General features: G+C 39.4%; 1 protein-coding gene across 1 annotated transcript in view; it reads right to left on the minus strand.

The window, feature by feature from the left end:
• Nucleotides 1-458: 458 nt before the first annotated feature.
• The window catches only part of LOC129670453 (solute carrier family 5 member 4-like), a 63,415-nt gene continuing 51,420 nt past the window's right edge, over nt 459-12,453 (minus strand). Inside the window, exon 9 of the mRNA XM_055598973.1 lies at nt 459-632. Within this exon, the coding sequence (XP_055454948.1) occupies nt 459-632 (174 nt within the window). The remainder of the gene's footprint in view (nt 633-12,453) is intronic.

The following is a 12,453-nucleotide window of genomic DNA, read 5'->3' on the forward strand; positions in this document are numbered from 1 at the left end:
ATCCTCACGCTTACACAGAATTTTTTTTGAGGCAGGGTCCCCACCTCGCCCCTGAGCTCCGAGTCTAGTTTTGGGTAGGCTGGTGTCCAATGAGCTCTGGGGATCTGCCTATCTTTGTCTCTCTAGCACAGGAGCTGCAGACACTGCATGCAATACTGTCCCTGGCTCTTACGGGGTTGTTGGGTTTTTGAGCTCAGGTTTTTTTGAATTTGTGGTAGGTATTTTACAGACTGAGCTACCTGGACTATCTCTTGGACTACCTCACATTACATCCACAAATGGAAACCAGATGCACAGTTTCACATGTCTGCAAGGAGACAGGCAGCACGTATGAAAGCGATACTTTAAGAGTGCCAAGTCTGCCAAATGTTCCACCTCCGATTCTTTTCCCAGAAGCTCCTCCCTCCATCTCTCATTCTAACCTATCTATGTTTTTCTTATCTTAAAAACCACAGACATCAGCATAGAGAAGAGGATTCATGTGTCCATGGCTTGCCTGTGTACAGAATGCGGCTGATCATCCCTGGTATCACCATGAGGAACATGGGCAGCAGCTTCAGGTAGCCACACACAATGCAGGCCGCCTTCACGTGAGACATGTTCTTGCCACACAAGCAGCGCTGTACGGTGACCTGCCGGGAAAACACAATGCATTTTAGTGTAACAATCTGATAATGACTTTAAACAAGGCGAGAATACACTTTCAAGTTTATTTTCATAATAAAAAAAAAAAATCATACTGTCGGGACTGAAGAGATGGCTCAGCCATGAAGCACACTTACTGCTCTTAGACAGGCTCTAGATTCAGTTCTCAGCAGCCCTGCGGTGGCTCACCACCACCTGTGGTTCAGGGTTAAAGATGTTGGGCGCTCGTCCAGAAGACCTGGCTTTGAGTGGCGGTACCCACTTGATAGATAGCTGCCATCTGTAACTTCCTGTTTCACGGAATTTGATGCCCTCTACTGGCTTCTTTGGGCACCAGGCACACATGTCCAGACACACATACAAACAAAAACAACCACACGCATAAAAATAAATATTTTTTTAAATGCCATGAAGAAAATAGGGTCATCGGGGATCTATTTTTTTTTGTCTTTTACTTTGTGTTTTGAGGTTATAATGTAATTACATTTCTCCTTTCCCTTTCCTTCCTTCAAACACTTCTGTATATCCTTCCTTGCTGTCTTACAAATTCATGACCTCTTTTTTCATTGTTATTGCATGCATTATATATACATATATATATATTCCCAAATATACCTGATCAGTATATATGTCAGTAAATATATCTGCATAAGGTTACTTGAATGTATGTCTTTGGGAGCTAACAATTTAGTAATAAATATCCAATTGGTATGCTCTTCACTGGGGAAGACTATTTCTCCTGCTGTCAGTATTTTGTAGTTGTAATTATTTGTGTAAGACTGAGGCCTCATGGGCTTTTCTAGGAGACATATATCAACATAGCTAAGGCAACATACAGGAAGCTCACAGCCAACATCTTCCTTAATAGAGGAAATTTCTAAGCTTCTCCATTAAAGTCAGTAATGTCAACTCTTCAGACCCCTCTTCAACATAGTGCTTCAAGTCCTCACTGGAGTGATAAAGGTGATAAAGAGGGTGTAAGTAGGAAAGGAAGAGTCAAAGTGTCTCTATTTGTAGGTGGTACTATTATACATATAAAAGACCCTGAAACTTTATACAGGTGGCAAGTGATTCAGCAAACCAGCAAGATACAAAATTAACACTGAAAAGAAAAATCAGTAGCCTTCTTGAATACAAATGATAAATATGCCAGGAAGAAAATCAATAAAACAATGTTATTCAAAATTGTTTCAAAATCTTGAAATAAATATAATTAAGGCTTGTACAATCAAAATTTTAAGACAATGAAAAAATACAATTGAAAATGATACCAGATAATAGAAAAGCATCCTGTGCTCATTGATTGGTAGGATTAATATTGTGAAAACGTCCATCTTACCAAAAGCAACTACATATTCAGTGAAATACCTATTCAAATTATAATAAAAATTCTTCATATAAATTGGAAAAATAATCTTAAACTTAATATGAAAATAAGAAAGACTCAGGGTAGAAAAAAAAATCCTGAAAAAGAAAACACTGCTGAAAGGTTTTGTTTTCATTTCAAGTTATACTTAAGAGTTATAGTAATGAAAACAGCATGGTATCGGCATAAAAACAAGTTCATTGACCAGTGGAATAGAATTGAGGCCCCAAATATAGACCCACACTCACACATCCATTTGATTTTTTTTTATAGCTCATCCTGCACAAAACTAAACTTCACATGGGTAAGAGATGTCAATATAAAACCTGCTATTCTGCAGCCGACAGAGAAGAAAGTAGGCAGTAAGTAGGCTTGAGTTCACTGGCACATAAAAGACTTTCTGAACAGGGTCCTGATAGTGCACTCATCAAGACTCATATTTAATTAACGGGACTCATGAAACCAAAGAGTTTCTGCATAAAAGACATAAAGGACACCATAGCCAGAATAAAAGAGCAGTCTAGAAAATTGAGAAAATACCCTATACATCTGACAGAAGGTTAATATCTAGACTATATAAAGAACTCAAAAAATTAAACATTAAGAAACCTAGCAACCCAACTAAAAGTGGAGCATAGAACTAAACAGAGAGTTATCAAATGATGAAATTAAAGTAGCTGAGAACACTTTAAAAGTGTTCAACATCCTTGCCAGACAGTGGTGGCACACGCCCTTAATCCCAGCACTCAGGAGGCAGAGGCAGGCGGATTTCTGTGAGTTCAAGAACAGCCTAGTCTACAGAGCTAGTTCTAATACAGAAACTCTGTCTCTAAAAACAAAACAACAGCAACAAAAGTTCACTATCCTTAGCCATCAATGCAGGGAGATCCAAATTAAAATTACTTTAAAAGTTCATCTTACCCCAATTAGAATGGCTAAGGTTAACAAGACAATCAGAAACAAATACTGGAGAGGATATGGGGAAGAGGAACATTTATTCACTGAGAATTCAAACAGGGGCAACTGCTATGAAAATCAATGTGGAGGTTTCTCAAAAAGCTAAAAATACATTTTCTATATGATCCAGCTCTCCCACTCTTCAGTTTATGCCCCAAGAAATTACTATCCTATTCTAGAGATACTTGCTTCTCCATCTGAATTCCCTTCAGTTGATGAATGGATGATAAAACATGGTATATTTATAAAAGTAAGTATAAATTAACTATTAAATCAACTATTAAAAATGAAATTGTCAGGTAAGTGGAGGGAGCTAGAAATAGTCATTCTGAATGAGGTACTCCAGACCCAGAAAGACAAATGTCTCTCTTGCTCTCATCTATGAATAGTCACTTTGAATCTTAAGATATGTGTTTCAAGTGGAATATCTATAGAGGTCAGGGAATTACTGACAGGCTATATGAAGGGATTTTTATGGGGAATAAGGACACACTGGTATAAAGGGTAAAGGGGGAAATAATGGAATAAGAATGGTTAAAATGAGATGATAGGGTAGAAAAGAGACTATGGGAAGGGGTAAATAACACTAAGGATCTCTTGAAAAGACATATGGAAACACACTAGTATAAAAGTTTTCACACACACACACACACACACACACACAAAATGTTAAAATGAAGTTACCTTATAACAGAGTAGGAGCGCCACTACTAGATTCCTGAGGCTAATATGTAAAATTTCCAGTGCTAGTTATGGGTTACTTCTTTAAGTAGGGATGGATAATGAGGTACCATAGGCAGCTCCCTTAAAATTACAGGTTATTGCCATTGCTCTTGGCTACCCTTGAGAACTTGACAATTAGATACTAGTGCTGAAGACATCATGTAGTTGAGTGACAAAATATCAAGCTAATACAGACCTGGAAAGTTCATCCGTGCTGGACAGCTTTCATAGAGCTGGAAGGTGCTAAAAACAAGCTACAAGAGGAGAAGACTCATCATCAGCCATACTCAGCTGTTAGCCCTGCAAGCTATAATCATGACTGGTCTAGCAAGATGTGACCACTGGTGAAGTATGAATATGATTGGGAGTAACCAATGACTTTATCATTGGATTAAAGTTCCACTCCACAACATGAAGCTCATACATGACAACATTATCACACCAAGAACCTATAGCTAGTCAAGACATTGTCCCTAGAGAAGAACCTAATAATATTATGCCGCTAAATGGACATAATATTCAACTCACTCCTGATGGCTTATTCTGTACTCATAACTCAATGTATCTCTGAACTCTCATCTGAGAATCTTGGATTTGCTGAAGATGGTTATTAACATAGAAAACCCACAATTGGACAAGTAATAAAGTGTAGAATGACTAGCCTTAAAGAGGAACATATGTGCTGGGCAGTGGTGGTGTCTGCCTTTAATTCCAGCACTCATAAGGTAGAGGCAGGCAGATCGCTATGAGTTCTAGGCCAGCCTGGTGTACAGAGTCAGTTCCAAGACAGCCAGGACTACACAGAGAAACCCTGTCTCAAGAAAGAAGGAAAGAAAGAAAGAAAAGAAAGTAAGAGAAAAAGAATTAAATGAAAAAGAAGAGAAAGAAAAGAAAAAAGAAAAAGAATATATGTACTACTCATAACCCCATTCAAGGCTCAGGGATCAATGCAGAAGAGGGGCAGAAAAAGTGTAAGAACAAGAGGAAGTGGCTGACTACGAGGAAATATCTGGACACATAGGGCAGCTGCATACAGGAACTCACAATGATTGTGACACCATGCACAGAACCTGTTGAAGCTCAAGCCAGACCAGATCCCAGCACTAGAGCGGGGAATGGAGCTACTGACAATCATTAGCTGCTGGGAGAAGAAGAGAGTTTAGCCTCTAATATTTGACCACACTCCAGTGGAAGGCCACACATCTAATAAGACTTGAGCAGCACAAATTGGCCTTGAAGAATTGAAAGAAAGGGGATACAAAGTTTGGTGGTTGGATCTGGGAGAGTTGAGAGGGGTGATATGATTGAACAACACACTGAAGAAAACTTTCAAAGAACAATATTTAAATACATATTATATTTTCTATTTTAGAAAAAATATATATGTGTTGATATAATGTTCTTTTAAAATGTATATGCCTTACCCTTGTTAATTCAAATGCTGATTTCCCCACCCCCAACTCTCTGGTTTCAACCCAGATATTGCATTGTGATACTCACTATAAGTATCCTGTCTCAACTCTTGTGTAAACAGGAACAAAATAAAAGCAACTAGACACAATGTTGAGCAGGGAGGAGCCAGAGGACAGGAAAGAGGGGAGGAGCCAGGAGGCAGGAGAAGAGTGGGAGGAGAGAAAGTGAGGAGAGCAGAGCTGGATGAGAGATCTTGGAGGACATGGAGCATGAACCAGACCTAAGATTTCACAAAAAGCAAGTATAATGTGGGAAATCTAAATGTTAGGAAACTGAGGGCTTGAATGTTTAAGAGGGAGTAAATATTGCCCAGCATTGTGTTCTAGGTTAACTAAAAACCCAGTCTCTATGTGGTGATTTGGTTTTACAGCTGCTGAGGATTAACAGCAGTGTTACTAGAAGATAAACCAATAGTAAATATTAATAGTCGCTTACAACATATATGTATTAGTGGGGAGGATGGAAAAACAGGAGATGGGTTGTGGGAACTGAAGAAGAAAAGTTGGGGGGGATCCAAGATGGCGGCAACCAGCACACACTGTACCTGAGGGGAAGAGGATCTGAAACTCAGTAATTGGTGAGTGGAGTGGCAGCTGAAGCCAGAACATTGACACTGAGGATTCCTGGGCACAAGGGGACAACCCATGACCTGGGACAGTTTGGATCCAGGTCACCTGAGGACTTTTCCAGGGACTGAGAGTGGCGAATATTCCATCCCCCTGCACTTGCCATTGTCAGGTCCCCTCTTCAGTGAAGGAGGCAGCCCACTGTTCCCACTGCTCCTAGCACAGAACTCCCCGCTCAGTATCTGAGAAAAAGAAGGCAGCCCTCCAAGTCCCTCAGTGGCAGGTGGCTGAACAGGCCACCCAGGTCTGCTGGGCTACCCAGGTCTGTGGACAGCTGACAGGCTTCCCAAGGCCTCCCAGCAGGCATCTGTACCAGCATCCTCCCAGTTTTGAGGCTGTGGCTGGACTCCTATGGGCCACTATACCAGCCTCCAAGTTCTGCAGTTGCAGCACCACTGAGCTGACGGATCTCCTATACTCGCATTTGCCCTGGCAGGCCCAAATCTGAGAGTAGAGAAGAGGGGGGAATTAGGCCTGTGCTTTCCAATTAGGCCTGCTAGAGAGTGGCTGTACCTTCAAGTAAGTGCTTGCAGAGCCCCAGATCCAGGGACCCTCTACACTAGCAGCTAGACATTGGATCCCTCCCACCCACACCCCCACTGTGGGCCACATAGGGATTCTTGAGACAGCATTCTCAACATTGAAGCCCCTGTTTTGTGGGTCTACCAGTGGAGTCCAGGCAAACAGTTCCTGGAGCCCATGCAGATCTGAATACCAGAAGGACAGTATGACAGGCCTGTAGGCCACTGAGGAATTCAGGGAATCTGTGCATGTGCACTGCATCTGTGAATAGCACCAGCGCCCCACCCCTCCTGGGCCTGCATACCCCATGCCCCACATTTCAGGCATCTACAGTCCCTACTACCCTGTCCTTCAAGGCACCCTTTCACACGCACATCGGCGCTTGCTCTCCCACACTTGTGCACTCACACAGGCGACCTTCCTCCTTTAGGTACAACTGAAACACCAATGCACACTATCTAACCAGTGGACCTCTCTCATATTCCTGAAGAATACTCCAGACACCAGAGAAAGATGGACCCAGGCTGAAGTATAGAATCCATGAACAGACAGCAAAGGTTATGGATAAGCAGATGGCCAGAGGTCGGAAAAAAGAACACATCCAACAAAAATCAGGACATCATGGCTTTACCAGCAAACCCCCAAATCAGTGGACATTCCAATCTATCGGGAACACAGGAAAATGATTTTAAAGCTATACTTACCCAGTTATTAGAGGCACATAAAGAGGAAATGAACAAATTTCTCAAAGAAATAGCCACCCAAATGGAGGCAAATAAAGAGGAAACAAACAAAACTCTCAAAGAGATACAGGCAAATACAGCCAAACAAATAGAGGCACAAGTAGAGACACAATTAGTGGCATAAAGTGAGGAAACAAACAAAAAAATAGAGGCCATCATAGAAAGACAAGATTCCACAATTAAAAAAAAAAAGAATCCACATTTAAATAAATGAAAGAAATGGTGTAAGACATGAAAACAGAATTAGAATCAATAAAACACAGAGAAAGCCCTGGATCTGGAGAACTTAGAGAAAAGATCAGGAACCACAAAAGTAAGAATCAACAATAGAATACAAGAGATGGAAGAGAGAATCTCAGGTGCTGAAGATACAGTTGCAGAAATTGATACATCTCTCAAAGAAAAAGTAAAATTGGAAACATTCCAAACAAAAACATCCAAGAAATCAAGGACGCCATGAAAATAAAATCTAAGAATAATAAGAATAGATGAAAAAGAAGATTCCAGGCTCCAAGGTCCAAAAAATATTTTCAAGAAAATCATAAAAGAAGATTTTTCCCAACTTAAAAAGAGAAATGTCCATAAACATACAAGAAGCCTACAGAACACCAAATAGACTAGACCGGAAAAGAAACCTCTCAAGTCACATCATAGTCAAAACACTAATTCTACAGAACAAAGAAAAAATATGAAAAGGAGCAAGGGAAAAAGGCCAAGTAACATATAAAGGTAGACCTATCAGAATCACACCAGACTTCTCAAGAGAAAATATGAAAGCCAGAAGGGCCTGGGCAGATATCATGCAGACTTTAAGAAACCACAGATGCCAAAGCAGACTACTATACCCAGCAAAGCTTTCAATCAACATAGATGGAGAGAAAAAAATATTCCGTGCCAAAACTAAACCTAAACAATATCTACACAGCAATCCAGCCCTACAGAAGATACTGGAAGGAAAACTCCTATCCCAAAAAAAAAAAAACCCAAACAAACAAACAAACAACTACACCCAAGAAAACATAGGATGTAGATAACTATACAACAAAAACCTAAAAGAAAATAAGCAATGAAACACAGTAACACCACCAACTCCACAATAAAAGAAACTAACATTCATTAGTCACTATTATCTATCAACATCAATGGACTTAACTTGCCAATGAAAAGACAGACTAACAGAACAGTTGCAGAAACAGGATCCAATATTCTGCTGCATCCAAGAAACACACCTCTACAACAAAGATAAACACTACCTCAGAGTAAAGGGCTGAAAAAATGTTTTTCAAGCAAACGGACCCAGAAAACAAGCTGGGGTAGCTATCCTAATATCTAATAAAATAGACTCTCAGCCAAAGTTAATAACAAAAGATGAAAAGGGGCTCTTCATTTTCATCAAAGGAAAAATCCACCAGGAGGACAGCACAATTCTGAACATCTATGCCCCAAATACAAGAGCACCTACATTTGTAAATGAAACATTATCAAAGCTTAAATCACTCATCGATCTTAACACCTTAATCATGGGAGACTTCAACGCTCCATTCTCACCAAGGTACAGATCATCTAGACAGAAACTAAATAGGGAAATAATTTACAGAGGAAATGATTTACAGAGGTCCTAAATCAAATGGATCTACTAGATGTCTACAGAATTTTTCACTCAAATTCAAAAGAGTATACCTTTTTTTCAGCACCTCATGGAACCTTCTCCAAAATAGACAATATAGTTGGCAAGCCTCAACAGATACAAGAAGATTAAAATAATCCCTTCTATCCTATCTGACCACCATGGACTAAAGCTCAACATCAACAACAACAGAATTAGCAAAAAGCCTACACACACATGGAAACTGAACAACTTGCTACTCAATGGCAGCTGGGTTCAGGAAGAAATAAAGAAAGAAATCAAAGACTTCTTAGAATTCAATGAAAATGAAGGCACAACATACCCATACTTATGGGACACAGTGAAAGCAGTGCTAAGAGGAAAATTCATAGCACTAAAGTGCCTTCAAGAAGAAATTCGAGACATCTAATTCAAGTAACTTAATGGCTCACCTAAAAGCCCTAGGGAAAAAAAAAAAGCAGACACACCAAAGAGGAGTAGACAGCTGAAAATAATCAGACTCAGGGCTAAAATCAATAAATTAGAAACAAATAAAACAATTCAAAGAATCAATTAAACCAAGTGCTGGCTCTTTGAGAAAATCAACACGATAGAAAAACAGTTAGCCAAACTAAAGGCAGAGAGCTATCCAAATCAACAAAATCAGAAATGAAAAGGGAGACATAAGAACAGACACTGAGGAAATCCAAACAATCATTAGGTCTTACTACAAGAGCCTATATGCCACAAAATTTGAAAATCTAAGTGAAATGGACAATTTTCAGGATATATTCCACTTACCAAAATTAAATCAAGATCAGGTAAATTCCCCAAGGAAATAGAAGCAGTCATCAAAAGTCTCTCTGCCAAAACAAAGCCCAGGGCCAGATGGTTTCAGCACAGAATTCTACAAGACCTTCAAAGAAAAGCTAACCCCAATTCTCTTCAAACTATTTCACAAAACAGAAACAGAAGGAAGATTACCAAACTCATTCTATGATGCCACAGTCACTTTGATACCTAAACCACACAAAGACCCCCCCCCACAAAAAAAAAAAAAAACCAACTTCAGACCTGTCTCTTTTATGACTATTGGTGCAAAAATGCTCAATAAAATACTGGCAAATTGAATTCAAGAACACATAAAAGATATCATCCGCCATCATCCCAGGCATGCAGGGGTGGTTCAATATAAAAAAAATCCATCAATATAATCTACCAAATAAACAAGCTGAAGAAGAAAAAACACATGATCATCTCCTTAGATGCTGAGAAAGCATTAGACAAAATCCAAAACCCATTCATGTTTAAAATCTTGGAGACACCAGGGATAAAAGGCATATACCTAAACATAGAAAAGACAATATACAGCAAGCCTATAGCCAACATAAAACTAAACGGAGAGAAACTTAAATCAATCCCACTGAAATCAGGGACAAGGCAAGGCTGCCCGCTCTCTCAACATCTCTTCAACATAGTACTTGAAGTCCTAGCAAAAGCAATAAGACAACTAAAGGAGACCAATGGGATACAAATCAGAAAGGAAGAAGTCAAAGTATCACTGTTTGCAGATAATATAATAGTATACATGAGTGACCCCAAAAGTTCAACCAGAGAATACTTTCGGCTAATAAACACCTTCAGCAAAGTGGCTGGATACAAAATTAACTAAAAAAAAAAAAAAAAATCAGAAGCCCTCCTGTATACCAAAGACAAATGGCTGAGAAAGAAATTAGGGAAACAATATCCTTCACAATAGCCACTAATAACATAAAATACCTTGGTGTGACTCTATCCAAGCAAGCGAAAGACCCATTTGAAAAAAACTTCAGTCCCTGAAGAAAGAAATTGAAGAAGATATCAGAGAAAGGTCTCCTGTGCTCATGGAACGGTAAGATTAACATAGTGAAAATGGCTATCCTGCCAAAAGCAATCTACAGATTCAATGCAATGCCCATCAAAATACCAAGACAATTCTTTAATAGACCTAAAAAGAAATTTCTCAGCTTAATTTGGAAAAACAAAAAACCCAGAATGGCCAAAATGATCCTGTACAACAACAGATCATCTGGAGGTATCGCTACCTCTGATCTCAAGCTGTATTACAGAGCAATAGTAATAAAAACTGCATGGTACTGGCATAGAAACAGAGTGGTGGATCAATGGAATCAAATAGAAGACCCAGAAATAAAGCCACACACCTACAGATACTTGATTTTTGACAAAGAAACCAAAACCATATAATAGAAAAAAAGACAGCATCTTTAACAAATGGTGCTGGTCTAGCTGGATGTCTACATGTAGAAAAAATACAAATAGATCCATGTTTACCGCCCTCCACAAAACTAAAGTCCAAGTGTATCAAAGATCTTAAGATAAAACCAGATACACTAAATCTGTTAGAAGAAAAAGTGGGAAGAGCCTAGAACTCATTAGCACAGGACACAACTTCCTGAACAGAACACCAATAGCACAGGCTCTAAGAGCAACAATCAATAAATGGGACCTCATGAAACTGAAAAGCTTCTGTAAAGCAAATGACACTGTTATCAGACCAAAACAACAGCTTACACACTGGGAAGGGATCTTCACCAACCATATATCTGACAGAGGGCTAATATCCAGAATATATAAAGAACTAAAGAAGTTAAAAAGCAAAAAATCAAGTAATACAATTAAAAAATTGGGTACAGAGCTATACAGAGAATTCTCAATTTAGAAATACTGAATTGCAGAGAAACACTTAAAGAAATGCCCAACATCCTTAGTCATCAGGGAAATGCAAATCAAAGCAATCCTGAGATTTCACCTTATATCCATCAGAATGGCTAAGATAAAAAACTCATGTGACAATACATGCTGGAGAGGATGTGGAGAAAGGGGAACTCTCCTCCACTGCTGGTGGGAATGTAAACTTGTACAAACACTTTGGAAATCAATCTGGCATTTTCAGACAATTAGGAATAACGCTTCCTCAAGATCCAGCTATACTACTAGGCATGTATCCAAAATATGCTCAAGTACACAACAAGGATATTTACTCAACCATGTTAGTTGCAGGTTTATTTGTAATAGCCAGAATCTGGAAACAACACAGATATCCCTCAACTGATGAACGGATACAGAAATTGTGGTACATTTACACAATGGAATACTACTCAGCAATAAAAAAACAAAGAAATCATGAAATTTGCAGGCAAATGGTGGGATCCAGAAAAGATCATCCTGAGTGAGGTATCCCAGAAGCAGAAAGACACACATGGTATATACTCCCTTATAAGTGGATATTAGACATACAATATAGGATAAACATACTAAAACCTGTACACCTAAAGAAGCTAATCACGAAGGAAGACCCTGGGTAAGATGATCAATCCTTACTCAGAAAGACCAACAAGATTGACATTGGAAGAAGGAGAAAACAGGAAATAGGACAGGAGCCTACCACAGAGAGACTCTGAAAGACTCTACCCAGCAGCATATCAAAGCAGATGCTGAGACCCATAACCAAACTTTGGGCAGAGTGCAGGGAATCTTAAAAAAGAAGGGGGAGACAGTAAGACCTAGAGGGGACAGGAACTCCACAAGGAGAGCAACAGAACCAAAAAATCTTGGCACAGGAGTCTTTTCTGAGACTGATACTCCAACCAAGGACCATGAATGAGATAACTTAGAACCCCTGCACAGATGTAGCCTATGGCAGCTTAGTATCGAAGTGGGTTCCCTACTAATGGGAACAGGGACAGTCTCTGACATGAAGTCAGTGGCTGGCTCTTTGACCACCTCCCCCCT

Source organism: Psammomys obesus, unplaced genomic scaffold (genome assembly GCF_907164565.1).
Source record: "Psammomys obesus unplaced genomic scaffold, mPsaObe1.curated_primary_1811, whole genome shotgun sequence".
Taxonomy (NCBI): Eukaryota; Metazoa; Chordata; class Mammalia; order Rodentia; family Muridae; genus Psammomys; species Psammomys obesus.